Source organism: Cucurbita pepo, chromosome LG05 (genome assembly GCF_002806865.2).
Source record: "Cucurbita pepo subsp. pepo cultivar mu-cu-16 chromosome LG05, ASM280686v2, whole genome shotgun sequence".
Lineage (NCBI taxonomy): Eukaryota > Viridiplantae > Streptophyta > Magnoliopsida > Cucurbitales > Cucurbitaceae > Cucurbita > Cucurbita pepo.
In genome coordinates this window covers 658,915-680,507 of record NC_036642.1, presented here as the reverse complement: position 1 = coordinate 680,507, position 21,593 = coordinate 658,915, and the positions used below count along the sequence as shown (strand labels likewise).

Below are 21,593 nucleotides of genomic sequence, written 5' to 3'. Positions count from 1 at the left end.
ACTGAACTCGATGGAAAAGACGTCGATTTAAAATTGCTAAATGGGTTTATGACCTTAATATTGATTTGGAAAGACAATGATATTTGGGTTTGCATCTTAATATAATCATTGTCATACAATGGATTGTGTAGCTATTGTGTGGTTGGTGGTAGAAGATACAAGTCCCCATTTGCTTTTTCTTGTCCACAATAATGTTTCATTTAATCAATTTTTATATGTTCTGTCTGTTCATATGTTCATATGGACAAGTTTAGTTGAACTGTTACATCAATTTTTTAGGATATCACTGCTTATGTTTGGAGCTTTTCTCTTGAAAAAGAGAGAATAATGCCACAACATTGAGAAAAATGATAATTTAATTAATTTTTTTGTGATCTTAAAAGAAAAAAAAAGGAAAATATCATGTGGTGTGTGGGAGGTTTGTGCAGTACAATAATTTTGGGGACTTTGGACAGCAACAATCAATGTTTGGGCCATGAAAGGAGTCGAGACGTTGAAATGCTCGACTTGTTCCATATGAATTGAAAACTCTTATCATCCAAATCACTTGAAAAATACTTCGACTCGATTTAAATTTGAAACTCATACTAACCTCACTTTACAAGTTGTAATCAAGCATTACTTCTTCCTTACGCAAGATGGTAAAAAAAAATGGCATTCCACATAATCAACAAGAGCAAACAAATTATTGTTAAGGTTCCATCAAGAACAACGTCAATTTAAATATGAAAAGGTATGTCAACTTAAACAATACTCAGCTAGTTAATACATACTCTCGATTAGTAGATCAAAGGTTTGAACACGACAAGGCTTAGCCAAAAAGGAACAAACGCGCACCGAAGCTGAACATAGCCTTCCAATTAAAACCGTAATGAAGGTTTAAGTAATAACTGTACAATAAAATTATCAAGACAGGACATCATATACATGATTGACGCTACCACCTCAGAATGTCATGGAAAGCATGATATCATATGACAAACCGTAATTGACAATGCATACAGAAGAGTCGAGGACAAACTCACGCCATTAAAGACACGAGACCGTGCAGGCCTAACCATCAACTCGATTGAGTTCCGTTTCAAATTCAACTTAATCTGTCTTATAAGCCCATCCATGCTTATCTAGAAAGGCTTCTACTGCTTCCTTTATGGCTAAATTCGGTACAAGTTGTGACTCATCGAGCAGTTCCCGCGTTAAGGGATCGAAGTTACCCACCTAGATAAGGAAGAAAATGGTTAAAATTGTAGCTACAAGACATGGGAAAATGGCAGTGGAAGGTGTAATGTTGTCACCTTTCGAAAATGGTCGAGTATCACTGCTCTCTCATACGTAACCCCACTCGGAGTAATAACGGGATCACGAAGAATATCAAGTGTAATTTTACAACAAAGATAATCAGGCACCTGAGAATATTGAATTAGTACCTCCACAGGATTTAAACAGCAAATGTTATGCCTAAAAGCTTGTCACAATGAAAAATTGAAGATAGCAACCATCATGCTTATTACCTCAGATGGCGCATCCGCCTCCCCAACTTTTTCAAACACACTTCTTAGAGACTTTAATTGTTTCCTATGAGCAATTTCAGCTTCATCTACAAACCCTTCTAGTTCAGAATGGTCAAGAAAATACTTTTGTTCAAGGGCTGCCTCACAAGCTTCTCTGAAAAACAATACATTCACCAAAATCAAAAAAAGGAAACAGAATCGAGAAACCCCCCGTCTCAAATTTTTAGTATCAAAGAGTGTTCATGCAACTTGTGCTTACCTCGACTATTCTCATGTGACGACTGCCTAGCCCTACAATATTTAGTTGCTAGGTACACTCGTAAGATATTAAATTCTAAGTGGTCACCATGACTCGAAACGCATTTCCTAAGTCCATTTGTTTAACGGTTATGGTTCATTAATATTTTCAGCTAAAAAACGTGTGCCTAACTATCAATTACAAAAGTGTACATGCATCAAACTCTGGAAACCAAAAGGCTGAACTCAGAAAAATAACTAACTTCAAGGTCTGTAATTCCCATGAACGTTTGGTAGAAGCTTTTTCCCACTGCCTGTATTTTGCTTTTGCAAGCTCCTGCCATATTTCCTCAACCATATAACTCTTTGGATTTGCACCCCTACCAAGATCCAAAGCCTATAAAAAGAGATGAAATTAAATTTATGTTTGTATAATAAACATGTCATGCTTACAAAAACTACATGCTCAGTGGCAGGGATGCAACGTACACGAACCAAAAGTTTAAAATATTTCTAGATTCAAAACCGATATTTTTTTCCATTATTGAAAAAATTATTTGAACCGAAACGTTACTCAGAAGAAATGAGTCAACACCACAGAAGTTTCATTCAGAATTCTGTAGATTCATTTGTAGAACTAGTTGTGAATAGGAGATTTGCACATTCTTAGGAAAAAAATTTCATCTAGCTGAAACATAAAGAAAAGTAATGTCAAGATAAGTGACAGCTGCTTTTCAATTAGTACTCGACCTTCCATCTTATCTAACCAATTGCTATCACTTTCTCTGTTACAACCCACGCCTCCTACTATGACAGACTAAACTCTCAAAAAGACATCCAAGGCACACATATTCTCTCCTCTTATCAAACTAAAAATCCCTTTGCTGTGCTGCACAGTAGGCGTCCCCCATGTAAATCAAGCATTGTGTATCTGTCAAGTAGTCGTTTCTCTAAACTGTTCAAACTACAGTTGAATCAGCTATGCAGAAAACAGGAAAAGGATCTCATCTGTAAAGGAACTTGAAAGGAGTTCAGTGGGTGGCTGTGACAAATGAGGTGCTCTAGCCAAACTTTTCCAAGCAAGCACCTTGACCTTTCCTCGGTTCAGTAATTACACGATAAAATCTACATGAACAATATATGGATTCAAGGTATTAAACTTGAGGATTGGAAGGAATGATGAGGGTGGGTTATAAATCCAGGTATTTGAAAAGCTCACTTAAATCAAGTCTCCTTTCGAACAGTGCAGAAACAGATGGTGGGCACCCCGATCTGAGAAAAAGGTTGCCTCCTTTTCTACCTCTAATTTCGATTGATGAGGAAGGAAACCACAAGAATTTCTTTTTACCTCAAAGAAAATCGAGCTGCAGTTCAAGATATTAGTGGTTCTAGAAGATACCTTAATTAGGCCTCCAAAGTGGCTACTGATTGCTTCAAAACAACTATAGAAATCCACCCACCATGACCTAAAATAACTTCCGGCTTGCTATGTTCTTCATCCAATGGACATCCATTTCCCATTTGAAGCATTTCTTTAACAGCCATAAATGGCTGTACTTTTTGAAGTGTAGAAGTTCATGGGTTCAAAAATTATACAGAGCAAAGAGCAATCAAGTCCATGAAGCAAAAAATGGAATCAAAAGTTTTCATAGGGAAGGGAAAAATTTTACATCTAAACTTTATATATATATAAAAAGTTTTCAAAAGTTATTTGTGCAATCCATAATTCAAATGAATCTCCAATCCAATCTTCTACTCAATTTCATCTCTACGTAGAAATCAATTGTTTTGTATCCAAATGAAAAGGATAAAAGAGGGTACAATACAAAAATCAAAAGTTACCTTCTCCAAATGCTTGATTCCTTCTGGATATACATTATTTTGTATTAATGCTAGGCCTAACATATAATGTCCCTGCACATCAAAAAATTGTCAACAAATGTGATATACAAAGAAATAGAGAAGGAAGGATCATCGATCAAGAATTCAAGATAAGACAAATGCATAAGAAAACTGTAAATAAGTTGGAGGCAGCAGGGGAGGCTGAATTGATATCACGCTCAACATTAAAGCAATACCTTCACAGAATTGCTATCAATCTGAATGGCTCTCCGGCAATCCTCCTCCACCTTCTTCCAATCACTATATACCAGAAGAAAAAAGTAATCCAATGTAAAAAAGAAGAGAAACAATGTAAAAATGAAGAAATTGAAAGGAACTAGGGTTGGTGCCCGTACATACTTCCGCTTGCGATGACACAAAGCGCGGTTCGTCAAATACACAGCAACATTCGGGCATAGCGTAATCGCCTTCAAGTCCAAACAACAAGAACATCCCAAAATCAACGAACACAAATAAAACTACAGAATCCAATACAACCAAACGTTCTACCTGCAAATTCTGACAAAACCAAAATAGCAACTAGAAACGAAAAGAAATCGAGAGATAGAGAAAAACCTCGGTGTAGGCTTCAATGGCGGCTCCGATTCTACCTTTTTGAAAATAGTGGTTTCCATCTTTTCGGAGAAGCTCGGCCTGTTTTGCAGCACCAGACAAGGCCACGAAGCCCGGCCCCATCGCCGATCGACGGAATCAAAGCGACAATAATGAATGAAACTTTGGGGGGTTTTTTTAGGGTCAGGCAATCAAGAACAGAGAGAAAATTGGTTAAATGGGATTACAGAAATCGAGGCGTTTCCTTAAGAATAGTGATTTCAAGCGATTCGCCGGCAAAATATGTGTTGACGCCAAAGTTGACAAATTTCCCTCTAATTATTTTGTACGGATAATTATAAATTCCTTTTTTTCTTTTTTTTTTCTTTTTTTTCTTTTTTTTCTTTTTTTCTTTCCCTCAAAAAATTAGTACAAAAAATATTTTTAGTTCTAAATAGCCCGGACCTCCTTTGACCGTTGATTGACGAAAAATGACGTGGCAGTTAACTTCCCCTTCTACAGCAATCTCGCCGTCGTTGTCGCCGTTGCGCCGCCTCCTTCCCCTGTCACCATCGGTGATGCCACTGGAAACCGCCGAAACAGAAATTTTTTTGCCATCGTCGCTCTGGAAACTGATTTCATTCTTCTGCAGAAGCCCCACCGGTTTCTGCTTGCCGGTGTGGTCCGCTGGCTCCGACCCACCTTCGTCACCGATGTAACCGCCATGATTAGCAGTCGGACTATAATGTCCATCCATTTCATCCTCTTTCACGGCGAGATTTACTTCTTTCCATCGCAGTTGTCGCTATCTGCCGTGATCCCCTGCTTCTCGTCGTCGCTCAGATTCGACTGCTTCAGCTTTGGTTTCGCCGGATAAGTGTATTTCATGGCGGCCGGAAGCGGTTGTTTGTGGTGGTGGGGATCGCGTGGGACATAAGACACCGTAAAAGGGTGGTGTATTTGGTGAGTATTTCGGGGATTCGTGGGATTTAATGAAGCGGTAAATCCAATCTCAACATTGCCAAATTCATCCCGGAAAACCTCCCTCCACCACCGATAACTCCACCCACCGCCGCCGCCTAAACTACTAATTCCCATTAAAACCACCCCCAAATCTCTCTGTTCGCTGTTACTAGTTCCGGAAACAGAACCAAACCCAGAAACAGAATTGCCTAGAAATTTGAAGAATTCTAATCTAAAGACAGAGGAGAACAGTGGGTTTATGGGATCGAGTGGAGAGAGAAAGTGAAGAGCAGCCAGTTTTAGGAGGACGGATTGTGGTATTGGGTTGACGGAAAACCGCCCATGGTTTCGGACAGTTCCAAACAACCTGACACTGGAGTTCCTGTAAGGGTGTCATCGACGGCGGCCGTGGAAGAAGGTGGTGCAACGGCGACGGCGACGGCGACATTGTCGGGGAAGGAGAGAGGAGGAAGCAAGCTGAAGGGGAGGCAGAGGAAGGAAGAACACTATAAAAGTCAACTAAACGAGGAAGCCTTCTTTTTTCTTCTTTTTATATATATTCTTAAAAAATATATTAATTTCAAAGATTCTTTCAAGGAATCAATTTCATTTTTAATAATAATTTCTATTAAACAATAATATTTTATAAGAAAAAAAAAAATATATATATATATATATAATACCAATAATTCAAATTTTAATCTTAAAGTATAATATTTTATTTGGTATATATATATAAAAAAATAGGTCGAAATGGGCGGAAAAGAGATGGTCGATGGAAAATATAATCCCGTCTCCTGTTTTATTTAGCTATCAGATAGAAAATATTTTTTCACTCTGTCCCTCAGTAGGTTAAATAAACATCTAAATGTGTGTCCGACATTAAAATTAAAATTTAACAAAAAAAAAAAAAAAACAATAAAAACAAATAACTAAAATTTGAACTAAAACCATTGATATTTTTAATCATAAACTAAAATAGGCAGCTTTAAAATCAATGGCAAAGACAGAATATACCAAAATAGGATTAAAACTAAAATTAAAAACACGATTTAAACATTACATTGGAGGAGAAAAAAATAAGTAAATCAAAGAAAACAATTGAAAACGGCAGCAGCGGAGTCCACATTCCGACGAACACTACCGCCATCAGATCGTCGGATTTTCAACATTTAAGAACAAATCCGGACCATTTCATCCACCAAATCTGTAAGGATTTTCAATTAATTCATTCTTCATTCATCCATATTTGGTAACCGTTTCAGTGGCGTTGAATCAATGGTCAAATCAATTTCACCACAAATCATCCCCAATTTTGCCCTAACAAAAAAAAAACGCCTCTGTTCTCTCTCTTTTTTTCTCTCAATCGATTCATCGATTCAATTTTCTCCCTCTCTCTCTGTAGATGGAAGCGTTAGGTTCTTACCCGATCAGTTTCGGTTCCGGTAGGGTTCCGACCACGAGCGACGGCGATGAGTCGAAGAGGCGTCCGAATAGGAGGAGAGCGTTCCAGGCCGCGGGCGATTGGCTGAGGCGGAGATCCACGGCGTCGAAGATCGGTCTTGCGGTGGCGGCGGCGGTGGCTGCGATGTTTGTTTTGAAGCACACGGTTACGAATCATAATTACTTGTTCATCGCGAGTGAAACCATTCACGCGGCTGGTCTTCTCATCCTCGCTTATAAACTCACCACTCATAAAACCTGCTCCGGCGAGTTCCTCTCCCTCTCTACTTTTTTATATTATATAATAATTAAATATTCTTTTATTTTTATTTTTATTTAGTATTATTTACAATAAAATGGTTAATTTTGATTAATATTAGGGTTTTGTTGTTCTTATACTCCGATTTTATAATGAAATTTAGGTCTGTCTTCAAAAAGTCAAGAACTCACGGCTTTATTCTTATCGGTACGATTGATTTTCGGGTCAATTATGGAGGTTGATGTATACACATTTTTGGACTCCATTAATTTCATCACCACCGTTTGGGTCATCTATATGATCCGCTTCAAGTTGAAAAATACATATAACAGAACCCTCGATAACTTCCATTTGTATTATGTGGTAATTTTTTCTCTTCTCTTCTTTTTAATTGCATCCACTTATACATTAACGATGAAATTGATTAGCTATCATCTGTTGTGATTTTGTGTTAAACAGGTTGTACCATCGATGGTGCTTTCGTTATTTATCTTTCCCCACGTCCACTATAATGCCGTGGTTCGTGTGTTGTGGGCATTTGGCGTGTATGTTGAATCTTTTTCAATGTTGCCTCAACTTCTAATGATGCAAAACGCTAAGGTTTTATTTGCTATTTTTCAATTTTTTTCAATTCATTCTCACGAGTTTATTAAATGATTTTATTTTTATTTTTTAGATGATCGAGCCTTTCACCGCACATTATGTGTTTGCTATGGGAATTTCCAGATTCTTAGCTTTTGCTTATTGGGTCATTCAGGTCAGAAAATTTCCAATTGACACAATATCTTCTACCAGAGAGCGTGAATAGATTTGAAAATATTATTACTGAAAAAAAAAACTAGTTAAAAAGTGAAATAAATATTTGAGAATAAAATAAAATATACTAATACTAATCTAATTGGAAAAAATATTAACGAATATATAAGAAATATTCTATAACTAATATTATATTCTCCAAATATTAACGGATTATGAATATCTAGACTAATAGCACTAAGTTGCACCAAATTCTTACGCATTTCATACAATTTCCTATTCTTATTTTTTAGTCATTACCCTTGGTTGATGACCATTTTTTTATGTGTTTTTTTTTAATGGAATGAAATTTGTGTTTAGGTTTACGAGACTCGTGGGCGCTATTTGCTATTGGTTGGCCACGGTTATTTTTGGTTTATGGCTGCTTTCATCGCTGAAATTATTCAATCATTCATCTTGTCTGACTTTTGCTATTACTATGCCAAAAAGTAAAGTCTCATTCGTTTCATCTATCAAAATTCATTAAAAACTCCAAAATTCGTGTTCTATCTCTTAAACTTTGATTTTGTTTAATATTAACTTGGATTTATATGTTTCTAATTTTATTTGATGGTTTTGAATTGCAGTGTGATGCAAGGAAAGTTGAGGATGCCGGTTTAGAGTATACGTTTTCTCAAAGAAAATTAATAAACAATAAGCGTTTGTTATGAATGTTTCTCAGTTAAAGGAATGCATTTTAATTTTACCTTCGGATGGGAAGTTGGTTCTTGTTCATACCCTCTTGTTATATCTCGTTTAAATTTAATAATATATTATTGTAACGATTCGAATTATTAAATTCAATGTTACAGAGTCGTTGCTTCATATGTGAAAAACTTTCTACCATCAGTATTTTACAAAATTATTTTAATTATAAGAAATCAATAGTAATTTATTTAAATATCTATTTAATTTATTTGACAAAAAACTTATTAAAAATTATTTAATTTATTTTGACAAAAAAATTATTAAATAAATTAATTACTGATTTTATTATCTAAAATTAAATAATATAACAAAATTGTTAAAACTACACTTTATATTTTTTATTAACAACACTAAATACAATTATTTAATTTACAAAACTCTATATTATTTTTTTTTTGGTCCTCTTTAATTTAGGAAAAGAAATAACTCGAAATACGAAGAAGAAAAGAAAAAACGGAAATCGACGTGGCCACTCCAGCACCGTCGAATCCACATCCTTTCTCCACGTCTCTTATGAAGTCACGTGGCACCTCAAAACAAGATAATCCACGCGCCGTGTCAAACAAAGGACCCCACAGAATTATTCGTCACCGTACTCTTACCCCGTCTTATCCAAACAAAACCAGCCACGTGTCTGACAGCGTGTCATAACCAATAATCCGAGTCAAAAAAGTTGGCGTCCTTAGCTGTCATATCATCACGTGTCATCATAGTGGGACCCGTAAAAACGATATACATGTGTTCATAGTCTACATGGTTGCGCTGATCTCGCGGCATGAGATTTTAACGTGGAAAGAGAGATTCGTGGGGACGGGAAAATCACCCCGCCACGTGTTCTTCTTCGCCAGCCTGTCAGACAGTCATGCCTTTTCCCGCTAAAACCCGACACGTGGCGTCCCCATGCCTCTCTCTAATAATTTATTATTCGAAAACCTTAGATTAGGATCAAATAATCTCAATTTTAAGATAAGCTAAAATAATAAAATATATTATAATAAAAAAATAATTAAAATTAAGATTACCAAATTTTAATGGCGATGCTCTAAAAATATCTCTCTGATTATATCCTTTCGTCTTGCTTTCTTCTTCCTTCCTCCAACCCCACCGCCGTCCTTACCTCCTCCATGGCCGACACGTCACCCCTTCTCCATCCCCCGAGAATCACTCCGTCCAATCCATATAACCCAACAATCCCGCATCCCCACATTTGTAATCTTCTTTTTCTGCTGCGATTCTCTTCATCTTTGTTCTTCGTTTTTGTGAGAAGATGAAATCTGTGGTCTTACCAGATGAAAACAACAACGACGTAGACGTCGATTTAGCGTTGTCAATCGGCGGAGTTTTTAGAACCTTACCGGAGAAATCGACGGCGTCTGGTTCTTCCTTCACGTTGTGGACTAGCGATGGAGACGAGGAGGATAGCGGAGTTACTGATGCCAAGAATAGAGGCCAGATCCGGCGACGAGAGACCAAGAGGAAACGAGACGAAGAAGACGAACGGAATCCGCCATTGAAGAGGGAGAAGAAGCTTCAAGGCGTTGGATATGAATGTCGAAATGGATCTGCAGAGCTAATGCCATATCCTTATTCGTCGTTGCAGTACGTGCCGTTTATGAATGGCTTCGTTTTCCCCTGTGTGGTGCCGTACTGGGAGGCGGCTGGCCACGGCGGTGAGAGAACCGTCCATCAGCCGGTAGCTTGCCAGAGCTTCAGGCCGTTTGAGACGGATCGACGAAGTTCAGACGGATTTTCGAATGGAAGGAAGAACAGGAAAACTGGGTCTTCTGGATCATCCCCTGTTTGCAGTTCCTCTGTTATTTCTGAAAATTACCAGAGTTCTTCATCTCATGAAGGTGCCTGCAAATCTTGTGTTTCTCAGAATGTGTCAATCCTCGATCATTGATTTCCTTTTCATGAGTATGGTTCTTTATTTTTTCTCTCAGAATCGAGATTTAAGTTGTTGTTCATTTTCTATCAGGAGGTGGTAGCAGCTATACCAGAAACAATTCATGTAATTCCTCATCAGATCAACACCAAATGCGATGTCCGAACCCGAAACCAAATACGAATGATTCTATGAATCATGATAAACCAAAGCCTTGCAGTGAGAACAGGACACAACGTGAAGAGAAATCTGGTGAATCCCATGTCCACAAGAAAGAGCCAATCACTGGATCGAGCAACAAATCTGTTTTCAATTCCCAGAGGTCTCCTTCCATGTCAATAAAGAACATGAAGATGGAGAATGAGGAACTTCCAAAGCCTCAAATTCTTAGCCGAAATGTGCCAAGCCTTCAGCAAATGCCCTGCGTTTCGACGACCGGAGTTGGTCCCAACGGCAAAACCATCACTGGGTTCTTGTACAGATACTCCAACTTGGAGGTCAGTATTTTGTGCGTCTGCCATGGAGAATCCTTTTCACCAGCCGAGTTCGTCAAGCACGCCGGGGGCGAAGAAATTTCTCACCCTTTGAGACACATTACTGTTCTTCCTACTAATGGAATACCATCTGCAATCAGATGAAAGCATTTGATCTTAGATCATAACAGCTTAACGTGTTTTTTTTCTAATAATGAAACCTTGGGGCAGGAGAGGATCTGTAGCGAAGTACTTTATCGTCATATTTGAGGGCTATTTCAGGCCCCAAATCTTTTGGCTTTGTGCATATTTTTAGAGAACATTTTCAAAGGCATTCAGATATAGAGTTTCAACTATTACATATAGACTAGTTCCAATGCTAATATCATTCTAATGTTCTATTGGGGTTGAAACTATTTTTTAATCATTATCTAAGTTGTCGAAGTACCTCATATGAGATTGTCGAACTCATTTCCTTCCGTGTTATAGTCACCTGCAAAAAGATGTCGAGCGATCCTCCAGAATATTAGAGCTCTAGAAAAAAGGGAATGTATCAATATGAGAAGAGTTTTCAACCTTCTAACAAGAAATAAGAATTGAATTATACTCCGATTCCCACCACCATCGCTCCAATGTAAAAGGATCGTTAATTTTTCGTAAAGCTATGATGTCATCGATACGAATATCAAAACTCATGAGAGGTTTCAATTAAATGAAAGCAGATTGAGCTTGAAAAATTAATAAAACATCGACTTATTTGTAATGGTTCCTTTGCTTCATACACTATAACAAAATAGAAACAATACAACAATAGTGGAACGTGATTACTGATTTGACGCAACAACAATTACAATAAAGGCTAACAAAATTGTTTGCGTGATCATGGCTGCAGGATTACCGCCAAGTCTCGCAATGTGGGAGCTGCATTGTTCATCAGTTAGGCCAAGACAACCTCCATGAATCTGTGTCTACTTCTGCTATTTTCTAATTCACAACTTCTTCTTTGGTCTAGAATCAGCCTTCGGCCGCGACCTAGAAAAGGGAGAGAGGGAGGGGGGAAAAGATGAGAGATATGAGATTCAAGTTGGCTTTACAAATTGGGGAAAACAGCACTAACTTAAAAGCACAACACAGAAGTTATTTAGATTACAGAATTTAAGTGATGGCATTTCAATTAGTAAATCTATAAATATTATAGAAAATAAAATGGAATGAACCAAATTCATACAATGAAGGAAGGTAGCAAAAAATAAAAAGATGTAGGCCAGGAAAAAGTAAATTATTCCGTCAAAAACTCCTATCTACTACTGTGTTTCAGAAACACGGAAAGAAAAGAAACCAGCTCTAATTAGAGAGTGAAAGTATAGCAACATGGAGTTCAAAGCAAAAACATTTCGAACAGGCATCATCTTATTGATTTACAACGTATCCAATGCATCAGCGTAACCATGAAAGTTTATATGAATAAGGGCTTTATGAAAACCACAAGGTAAATGTAGTTGTTTTTGTTTTCCTTTTTTTCTCTTCTAATTATCAAAACAAAAAACCAATACGAGAGCAAAGAATTAAAGTGATAGCATTTGAAATAATAAATCAAGAAATATTAAGAAAATAAAATGGCCTGAATCCAATCATGACAGGGAAGTGGCAGAAAGGAAAAAAAAAAAAAAGGTCTGTTGTTCCAGGTAAAATTGGACCATACGGACAAGCACAAAGACCGTGAAAGTCAAGGACCAAATGAGACTAAAAAATCCAACACAGTGAAAAACAAGCTAAACATGAAGAAAGTCGGGTCACAGCCACTAATCAAAAGAAAGAAAAGAAACTTGGGCTGAAGCCAAGTTTCCTTATCGGCACCCGAGTCCGACATTCCCTGATTTGTGTGATCCTAGTCCCGCCCAATAATTCCAATCCTCTTTTACCCTAACCCAGAAAGAATCAACAAAACGGGGATATAATCACTTTCTTCTATTGGGAGAAGGAAAGCCAACTAAGTCCAAAGTTCTTCCAATTCCTAAAGTTCTTGCTAAACTAAATTCCTCCTAGCTAACTTAACCATTAGACATGTGGCAAGCACCACACCAATATGCAAGCTTTTCTTGTCTTCCATGCTTCATTTTTCCCCCTTGAACAAATTTTATCATTGTCATGTGAAGGTTAGGTGCACTACCTTGTCAGGATTTTGGCAACAACGCCTATCCAGTACTATACCTTAGAAACTTAGTATGGAAAGAAACCAGCTCAAATTAGAGAATGAATTAATGATATGAACGCCCATTCTGGCATTCAAGGGAAAAAAATATTAGAAACAGGCAAGATCTCATTGATATCTAATGCATCGGTACCAAGTTTATATGGAAACCATGATGGCTGAAAATATATATATATTTTTAAAAAAATATATATCTATGCAAAAGTTCCAAACTAACAATGCAATAAATAATATGAGATATTTGACATGAACCCCCATTTTTTGTCAAAGATGTCAAAGGTACTAATCCCTCCACCTCAAATGTTATTGAACTATTAATAATAATTATAATAATATGATGTTTTGCTATGCTTGCAAATAAATAGCAGAAACTTGTAGTTAGTACCAACCTTTTTCCAGGTTTCTTCCTTCTTTCAGAACAGATGCTTGCCATTATATCATCAATTGACAAAATTTTCTCAAGACTGCTGTCTAATAAGTTGGACCCATTTAAGGCAGAAAATTGAGACTGATCTGGGACACCTGACACACTAAGTTGTCCTTTAAGATGCTCCATCAAAATAAACCCTGCATGGATAGCGCCGTAAATGCAAAATTGTTCAGCAACTAATGTAGTAGATAGCACATAGAAAGCAACACGGTGTCCGTACACTAGGGATGCTAGAGAGGTGAGAGTTTACACTAGCATTCTAGCAATGATAAGATAATTAGAGGAAACACAAATACAAGAAATACAGCACAGAAAGTAGAAATACCTATAGCACGTAGTGTCTTCAGATCAAATTTCTCAGCTAGATCTTCATGGCCAATTACTTTTGCACGCTGGAGAACTAGCATTTTAATGCTAATCAGAAAGTCCTGCCACATACATCATATATAGAAACAATAAGCATATGATCCGAACCACACAGCTCATACTGAATGTACTTTTGAATGTGACAGTACATGGAAATCCTAATACAGGTCGTCGTCCATTTTTATCAAAATCAAGCAAAAGACATTAATCCTTTCAAATAAAATTCATAGGAAAAAATATAAAAATTCGCGTGGCTATTCAACAACCACAAGAAGAATGCTCGATATTTGTAAGAAAAGCTTACACCATAAAATGAGTGGGTGTCTAATACAAAAAATTCCAGATGGAACTTACAAGCTCTGATTCAGATAACGAGCAAAGCCAACTGATATCTTCAATTCTGTTATCCTTCAAAATTTCTTTCGCCTCTTCCATAGAAATCTTCCACTAAATTACTCCAGAAAAAGTGCGTAATGGATAGATTCCGCGAAAACTTCAATGATTATACAGCCTACATTAGGAAACATTAAAGGAAACAACGGTCAAAACGAGGAGCAACTTTCCTTAACTTCCTCCGATCTCCTTCCCTAAATGCAAACAGTAATACAAGAAAACCTAATGTCAGGTGCTCACCTTAATTTGGCGAGGACTTCGAGTCGCCCTAACTCTCCACTTTAATTCCACTTCGTAGCAACCTCTTTCTATCACCCGTTCGCAAAATTCTCCTCAATTTCTCCGTCTTCTTTGTGAATCGTAAATCTAAGTCCGTACCTCTCAGCTTCTTTTCTCTGAATTCTGATAATCAAACCTCCCGCGCCGTCGCCTTGGCTCGAATCCGGCGAAGCGACGGCGAGGAGTTCGACGGGGGAGTAGGGCAGAGTTGAGTTGATCAAAGAAATTAGGTTTTCAACAGGACGTTGGATTGGACTCCCTCGTTTTGTACTCTCGTTTGATTTCTTCAACGTCTAGTTGTTTCTATTTATATATAGTTTTATATATAAAAAAAACAATGTTTTCCGTTTTGAACAAGGTGTTGGATTGGACTCCTTATTTTTGGGATCTTATACTAGTGATTTATGGGCCGACATGAGTTGGCCTTTTAGGCCCATAAACTATTTTCATTTTTTTTAATAATTTAATTAGTTGTTAATTAAAAAATAAATAATATTTTCTAGAGTGTGGATTTAGGTGGGTGTAAAAGTAAAAAAAGTGAAAGGTGAAAAAGGAAATTAAAGGATGATTCTTGTTAGAATAATTTCAAGATTCAGCGAATCAACTTTTTAGATTAACAATAATGCAGTAACTTTCAGAATCAACCATTAACAATAAATACGTATCAATATAGTTATTTTCCGTTCACACTTGCTAAAACCTATCCCTAGCGATCGCGTTTTAAAATTATGTGGCTGACTACAATATATAACGAGTCATAGGGCTAGACCCTCTCTATAGTATACACATTTTAGAATAATAAGGCTGACAATGATACGTAACGGATTAAAGTGGACAATATCTACTGACAATCAACTTTGACTGTTACAAATGGTATCAGGTCAAGTCACTGAAAATGTGCGAGACACTAATAGAGCTAGATTCTCTCCATTTTAAAACTGTGAGAGCAAATAATATCTACAAATAGTATAGTAACAGAGCCTGTCACTAAATGATGCTAACTTCTCACTATAAACTCCAAAACCTTAATAAAAGGAGACAATATCTACTAGCATATGGTATAAGAGCCAACTATAAACTCCAAAACCTTAATAAAAGGAGACAATATCCACTGGCATATGGTATCAGATTGGTACAGATGAATTAAAATATGTACCTTCACTGTCTGAACAGATGAATCAGAAGGGGAAACCTCACACCCAAAAAACAAGGAGATGAAAATGGAGAAGTGTGATGATGATGAACAGAGAAGAAGAAGAAGAAGAAGCCGCCATTAACAGTGTAGAATGAAGAACGAGAACCAGAACCAGAACCAAAACCAAAACCCTAAAACAATGGATGAATGGATCAATGGACCGATCTCTTTCTACTTCCATGTCTGCTCAACCATCCAAATCCCTTCAAAGCTTTCGACATTTTGACGAGATTAGGTCTCCCCATTCCCAAATTCATCTTCCCCGCCGAGAATTTCAGAGCCTGTAAACAGCAAAGTTGCCCTTCTCGATCTTCATATTCATCTTCATCTTCATCTTCCTCTTTGCCTTTAATTTTCTTCCCTTTCTTCGATTTCCCGTTGATTTTCTCATTCTTCTGCAATTTATTCCATTCGCTCTTCTCGTATGTCTCCCATAGAGAATCCATCCCCTCTGTTCCTTCTGAATTGTGCCGCTCTTCGAAGAGCTTACATGCGAGTGTTCTTCTCCATTCTTTCTCCTTCCTCATCGATCCGTAACTTCCGAGGGAATAATCTCTGCTGAAACTCCCCGGTGAACTCCATGGACTCGATTCCGATCTTGAAGAAATCGATGATTCTTCTGTCAGTTTCCTCAAATCTTTGATCATTTCGTTTTCAATCGCCTTCGATGAATCCCGAATCTCTTCTTTCTTTTCGTTTTTTTCTTCGCATTCCCCTGTTTTCGCTTCATTCTCGTAGGCCAAGGGGTTTTCCGGGGAAAACTCCATTTTCCCGGGAAAATTCTCCATGGATTCTTCACAGTCGACCTCCACATCCAAGATTTTCCCGGGAAAATTATCCATCGATTCTTCACAGTCGACTTCCACATCCAAGATTTTCCCTGGAAAATTCTCCATGGATTCTTCACAGTCGACTTCCACATCCAAGATTTTCCCGGGAAAATTCTCCATCGATTCTCCACAGTCGACTTCCACATCCAAGATTTTCCCTGGAAAATTCTCCATGGATTCTTCGCAGTCGACTTCCACGTCCAAGATTTTCCCGGGAAAATTCTCCATCGAATCTTCACAGTCGACTTCCACATCCAAGATTTTCCCGGGAAAATCCCCCATCGACTCTTCATAGTCGACTTCCACTTCCACTTCCGGGACATTGAATTCACTATCCTCACCGCCATAAAGATTCTGTTCAGTACCAAAAGTGTAAGTCTCAAACACGATTTTATAAGCTTCAAGCTCTTCCATGGGGCGAAATTCATCGATTTCCTCCGGCGTTCTTGGACGCAAACTGTCAAAAACAACTTGGTAAGTAGTAGCAAGAAACCCCATCTTGGAATTGTCAGCAAATTGACGAACACAGTGAAGGTGAAGATCAGAGGAAGATGAGAGAAGCAGAGTGAAGAAGGCAAAGAGGAGGAGAAAAGTGGTGAAGAAGAGAGGAGAAAGAAATGAAAGAAGCTTGAGAAAGTAAGGGAAGAAGAAGATGAAGTAAGAGAAGTAAAGAGGGTGAGAGAGAAGGAAGAAGACGAAATGGAAGAACTGAAGAACAACAGAGGACAGTCCAAATTCTTTCTTGGAGATGGAGATTTCAGACATTGTTATGATCTTTCTTTTTTGCTTTTTTTTCTCTCTCTGTTTTTGAAGCTCTGTAACAATGGCGGATGATGGGGTAGTTTGTTGGTCTTGGTGTTGCAGTGGAGAGGAGAGAAAAGGAAGGGTGGAGAATTGGGAGAGAGAGCGGCGTGAATAAAGGAAAGAGACTGAATCAGAGAGAGAAAGAGAGAGAACAAAAAAGAGGAGCCAGCAACGAACAATGGAAGGAAAATGGCAGACCTTTAGAAACTTTTTGTCTGCCTGTGCCTCTTATATCAATATATCTTATTAACCTAACTACCTACCTTATTACTTAATATCATATATTTTATTAACCTAACTACCTACCTTATTATTATGTTCATTTTTTTCATAATTTTCTTTCCTTTCATTTCCTCAGTCATTCATATATGGCTTGATTGACTACTTGTTATAAAAAGAAGATTTAAAAATTAAATCTGGTCAATTGGTCGTTATAATTTTATTCTAATTTTTAAGTAACTATTTCATGATTTAGAATTTTGTAGGGAAAGAAAATCAAATATATCAAATATTAAAATAGTAGAGCATGAGAATTGAAAAAAAAAAAAAAAAAGTGTAGTGTGAATGCTCCTAACGTTCTAGTTGAAAATATATATTTTAACTAATTGAACCAAGACTAGGATGAGTATTACACATAGAACTTTCAACTTCTTAATTAAAATTTACACTTTAATTAGTTGAACTATAATCACAATAAGCATAGCTCATCGGTAATAAAAATAGAACTATATTCATATTAACAAAAGTTTGACACTTTGTAGGCAAGTTATCTATATATTCTTGAAAAAAAAAAATCGTTGATCATTGACATAATTATAAGAATCAATTATAGACTAGATACGACATCATAATCGAATTTCTTTCACACACATGATATTGAATTAAAAAAATGTAAGCTTAGAACTAGTCCTAATAAGTTTTTTGATTTAATAGTTTTGATTGACTCAACATTTGATAAACTTGATTGACCTCATACATTCCTAAAAGTTTAGACTTGAAGTTGTTACCAAATTGATTGAAATGGAGCTTGTATCTTTGGAAAACACCAAATACTATAAAGAAAAAGAAAGGAAGACCTTTAAGGAAAAAAAGACAATAGAAAAAACAGAAGGAAAGGAAAGGTCAGAGTTGTAAAGGATAAAATGGATACGTTTGTGGACAATCAGCCCTGGTAAGAGATTGGCACCTCCACAGAACAGAAAAATTTTGTCTAGATTTACATAAAAGTGGCAGAAACAAGATAAAAAGGAATAAATCTCTCATTTTCAACCAGAAATGTCAAACTAGGTAAAAATAAAAATTAGTTCACGGTCATGATATATAAATATATTCACACACTTCAATTAATACAGTTAAAGCAATTGATAAAAATAATATAGAAAAAAAAAACATTTTGATCCGAAAAGAAGACAAAAGGAAAGGAAGATGAGCGAGTATAAGAGGTAACTTACATGTACTCTTTACATTGAAGTCGGAGATTCAAATTCTCACCACCCGCATTAGTTGTACTACAAAAAGAGAAAGGAGAGAAAAAAAACCATGTAACTTACAAATAATATAAAACTAATAAAACCTTTGCCTCATTAAAATTTATCACCACAACAGGAGGACAATTTAGAACCATCTTTCAAATATTTGCAACAAAATGTACCCTTTAAAATCTCATCAACTCTAAAAGTGGCAAGCCAAATATGTATTTTTCTTTAAATAAACCCTCCTATCCCACTGAAAATCTTCAGTCATAACCTAAATGCTAAATTTAAGAGAGCTATTATCACTGGATTTATCCACTCAAAGCCTAAAGTAAATCCACGAGGAAAAAGGGTTGTAGTGTGGGAATTGGACTTCTGATGGTTATAAAAGAAACAACAAAATGATAATGCCTACTTGAGTGCATTACAATAGCAGCTGCAAATTAGACACATGTCCAAACAGTCCATTGCAGCTCTTCGTGAAAAGGAAAGGAGGTAAAAGTTCAACAAACTGAAGTGGGTATTTTCCTATTTCTTTTACGCCTAATGAATGCTTTTTCATCCCCTTTACATGTAGCCATACGTATTTAATTCAATAAGAAAAACACAGACAAGAAAAGAAAAGTTGTAGTCACGAGGGAAGTTTTTCTGTAATTTAATATTGTTACTTACGATGCTTGTGTCCAGTGCCAAGACGGCAATAATGGTGCTTCGGATGCTTTACTGGGATGGGCCCATCAAGGTTGACAATGTTAAGATATGTTCCCAACGCCCAAAAAAGAAGGATTCTTCTCCATTTGTATTTGTCCAATGCGAATGTTACATAATTATATTCCTGCTTGTCCTGCGTTCAATCAACAGTCAAAAAGGAATTGAAAGGATGAAACCGACCAATTATAATCCTTTCTCCAGTCACTCACCGACCCCATCAACAATCATTAAAGACATCAAGCCTTTGCTTCATTATCCATCAACCGTACTAACAAAGCATTTTCCAGTGATAAAACTGTCATAAATTGAAATAAAAGGCCTGGCCAACAGATAAAATCATAAAAGACAAGAGATGCTTGGATTATATCACGCCTTCAGGCTTCAATAACAAAGACTCGGAATTGTTACTCTTTGCCAGGCAGATTGACTCAATGTCGAACCTTTTGGTTTCGCAGGAAATAATCTTGCCCATTCCAACCCATGATACTCCCACGGAAAAATGTTTATAAAATCATAAAAGGAAGATGAAAACTGGTTCTATTAAAATAATTCGAACTCGACTACAATATGATCTAGAACATACATATTCTGTTATTACTCTGTCATGATAGGCTTGTTCTTGTTTGCCTTGAATCTCTGCTCTTCGGGCTTCTGCTCCTCAATTTTTCTGAAGTAAACATTACAAATAACAACATGATCAGATCAGACAACAAATGCCCATCTACAACATTACAATGCAATTGTTATCAATGGAGGAAATATATTCCAAAATACAGAATATGTTTCGATATTAATATTTCTGGATTACGCATTGGGGAAAATAGTCATAGGCTTGCGTAATTGAAACAGTAGAGACAAGCATTCAACACAAGAATAAAATTATTTCCCCTTTAAATGTTGACTTAATCATAAGCGCAACAATTAAGAATATTCGGGAAGCTGAATAATGAGAGGAAAGAAAAGGAATGGGGGCACAATCTTTTAACCTTTAGGCTTCGTTTGATAAGGTATTCACTACAGTGTGATCATAATTTTTAAGCCAATGTAATAATGCCGCATAGAATAAACGGTCAGCCAGGCCAAATCCAAAAGATCAGAAATAAAGAAAGCTATGTCGGTCATGCGCTTTCGAAGGATTGAAATATGCACTTTTTTTCTTCTTCTTTGTATTCTTTAATAGTAAACAGATTGGTAGTATGAAATACAACAAAAGGGAAGGAAATCTAAACTCCAGGCTAAAGCAGATTAAAAAAAAAAAGGCCAAAAGATCATTAAGACTAAAACTGCTAAAGCTAGTGTAGTAACATTTACACCAAGATAAAGCAACCGCTATAATTGAAATGCAACCGCTAGTGTTGTTAAATAGCCGTTGTTCATTTGAAGCCGAAGACTCCAAAGGAAAGTTTAATTTACACTCAGAAATCTTAAAGAACACAACTGTACTTTAAAGTTTAAATAGAAATTGCAAATCCGTCGTCGCTAGCTATATACTGAATTCAAATCGGGTAAATCCGAAGTCTCAAGGAATCTAAAACGGAAGTAATTAAACTATGCTAAGAAGCTTTCCATAGAGGTTAGTGGTACAGTTCGACTGTCAAATCTCTAGGTGATTATTAGTATCAACTAAAATCGCGCTTCATGCTTTTATTCACTAACAAAGTAAGAAACAGCGAACTAACTGGCCATAAAAGCAAGACGAAGACCAAACAGCGAACTAACTGGCCAAATAAAAATGACACGATAACTCCTACACAGTTCTAAGATCATCATACTTCGTTAGTTTCCTCCGGAGAATGAATCGATATCTAGCAAACAAATATCAATAATCATTCAACAACCTAAACTACTTAAGCCTGTAGTACAGTTAACTCACTTCTAAAGCAATCCAAAAAGTCGCACAATCAAACAAACCAGTAGCCGATAACACAACTTTCCAGGCCGAAACCAAAAACAAAATGAATTAAACGAAAATCAAAACAACCTAGAATAAAAAACAAACCAAATGCACAGTTCCAGAGAACAGATAAGATCAAGTTAACGAACTACATTACCAAATCTCAACAAATTCATTTCTGAATGTAAACATGGTGAAACAAGATCGTCGCATACCTATTATCGTAGGCTCCTCCTCCTTTCTGGCTGAGGACAGAGCCGAACGGAGGAGAGTTGACGCCATAGATCATTATGGACAGAT

General features: G+C 36.7%; 5 protein-coding genes and 1 long non-coding RNA gene across 7 annotated transcripts; 2 read left to right on the top strand and 4 right to left on the bottom strand.

The window, feature by feature from the left end:
• Positions 1–759: 759 nt before the first annotated feature.
• Positions 760–4,571, bottom strand: LOC111795521 (E3 ubiquitin-protein ligase CHIP-like). The gene is made up of 8 exons (XM_023678000.1): positions 4,206–4,571; positions 3,990–4,057; positions 3,827–3,890; positions 3,591–3,662; positions 2,012–2,145; positions 1,512–1,665; positions 1,296–1,406; positions 760–1,218 (listed from the first exon to the last, which is right to left on the bottom strand). Exons 1-8 carry the CDS (start codon positions 4,323–4,325, stop codon positions 1,093–1,095), a joined length of 849 nt encoding a protein of 282 aa, XP_023533768.1. The 5' UTR covers positions 4,326–4,571; the 3' UTR covers positions 760–1,092.
• Positions 4,572–5,868: 1,297 nt separating this feature from the next.
• Positions 5,869–8,435, top strand: LOC111795520 (putative ER lumen protein-retaining receptor C28H8.4). The gene is made up of 7 exons (XM_023677999.1): positions 5,869–6,353; positions 6,550–6,853; positions 7,010–7,209; positions 7,306–7,446; positions 7,523–7,603; positions 7,963–8,090; positions 8,229–8,435. The coding sequence occupies exons 2-7, from the start codon at positions 6,550–6,552 to the stop codon at positions 8,260–8,262; spliced, it is 888 nt and encodes a 295-aa protein (XP_023533767.1). The 5' UTR covers positions 5,869–6,353; the 3' UTR covers positions 8,263–8,435.
• A 323-nt stretch (positions 8,436–8,758) lies between these two features.
• LOC111795523 lies at positions 8,759–9,462 on the bottom strand. The gene is made up of 2 exons (XR_002815210.1): positions 9,372–9,462; positions 8,759–9,259 (listed from the first exon to the last, which is right to left on the bottom strand). It is a non-coding gene; the product is annotated as an uncharacterized LOC111795523 (long non-coding RNA).
• Positions 9,412–11,045, top strand: LOC111795519 (ninja-family protein 2-like). The gene is made up of 2 exons (XM_023677998.1): positions 9,412–10,202; positions 10,328–11,045. The coding sequence occupies exons 1-2, from the start codon at positions 9,617–9,619 to the stop codon at positions 10,870–10,872; spliced, it is 1,131 nt and encodes a 376-aa protein (XP_023533766.1). The 5' UTR covers positions 9,412–9,616; the 3' UTR covers positions 10,873–11,045.
• A 101-nt stretch (positions 11,046–11,146) lies between these two features.
• On the bottom strand, positions 11,147–14,675 carry LOC111795522. Of its 2 annotated transcripts, XR_002815209.1 has the most exons (6): positions 14,349–14,675; positions 14,070–14,226; positions 13,675–13,777; positions 13,309–13,486; positions 11,606–11,739; positions 11,147–11,200 (listed from the first exon to the last, which is right to left on the bottom strand). XR_002815209.1 is itself a non-coding variant. In XM_023678001.1 (5 exons), exons 2-5 carry the CDS (start codon positions 14,148–14,150, stop codon positions 11,697–11,699), a joined length of 405 nt encoding a protein of 134 aa, XP_023533769.1. In that variant the 5' UTR covers positions 14,151–14,226; positions 14,349–14,675; the 3' UTR covers positions 11,389–11,696. The 2 variants fall into 2 exon arrangements, 1 of the variants encoding a protein (XP_023533769.1); XM_023678001.1 differs by lacking the exon at positions 11,147–11,200 and having other exon boundaries at positions 11,389–11,739.
• A 770-nt stretch (positions 14,676–15,445) lies between these two features.
• LOC111794692 lies at positions 15,446–17,455 on the bottom strand. Its single transcript, XM_023676802.1, has one exon. It carries the CDS (start codon positions 17,175–17,177, stop codon positions 15,735–15,737), a length of 1,443 nt encoding a protein of 480 aa, XP_023532570.1. The 5' UTR covers positions 17,178–17,455; the 3' UTR covers positions 15,446–15,734.
• Positions 17,456–21,593: the final 4,138 nt, after the last annotated feature.

Excerpts from the sequence above, each read along its gene's own strand:
- LOC111795522 (XM_023678001.1), bottom strand. The coding sequence starts at position 14,150 with ATGGAAGAGGCGAAAGAAATTTTGAAGGATAACAGAATTGAAGATATC. Across the intron at positions 13,778-14,069 it reads CGTTATCTGAATCAGAGCTT|GACTTTCTGATTAGCATTAA; the intron begins GTAAGTTCCATC and ends TGTATGTGGCAG. Across the intron at positions 13,487-13,674 it reads GAAGACACTACGTGCTATAG|GGTTTATTTTGATGGAGCAT; the intron begins GTATTTCTACTT and ends CTATCCATGCAG.
- LOC111795519 (XM_023677998.1), top strand. The coding sequence starts at position 9,617 with ATGAAATCTGTGGTCTTACCAGATGAAAACAACAACGACGTAGACGTC. Across the intron at positions 10,203-10,327 it reads GAGTTCTTCATCTCATGAAG|GAGGTGGTAGCAGCTATACC; the intron begins GTGCCTGCAAAT and ends ATTTTCTATCAG.
- LOC111795521 (XM_023678000.1), bottom strand. The coding sequence starts at position 4,325 with ATGGGGCCGGGCTTCGTGGCCTTGTCTGGTGCTGCAAAACAGGCCGAG. Across the intron at positions 4,058-4,205 it reads CCATTGAAGCCTACACCGAG|GCGATTACGCTATGCCCGAA; the intron begins GTTTTTCTCTAT and ends TTGGACTTGAAG. Across the intron at positions 3,891-3,989 it reads TTGTGTCATCGCAAGCGGAA|TGATTGGAAGAAGGTGGAGG; the intron begins GTATGTACGGGC and ends TCTGGTATATAG.
- LOC111794692 (XM_023676802.1), bottom strand. The coding sequence starts at position 17,177 with ATGTCTGAAATCTCCATCTCCAAGAAAGAATTTGGACTGTCCTCTGTT.
- LOC111795520 (XM_023677999.1), top strand. The coding sequence starts at position 6,550 with ATGGAAGCGTTAGGTTCTTACCCGATCAGTTTCGGTTCCGGTAGGGTT. Across the intron at positions 7,447-7,522 it reads TAATGATGCAAAACGCTAAG|ATGATCGAGCCTTTCACCGC; the intron begins GTTTTATTTGCT and ends TTTATTTTTTAG. Across the intron at positions 8,091-8,228 it reads TGCTATTACTATGCCAAAAA|TGTGATGCAAGGAAAGTTGA; the intron begins GTAAAGTCTCAT and ends TTTGAATTGCAG.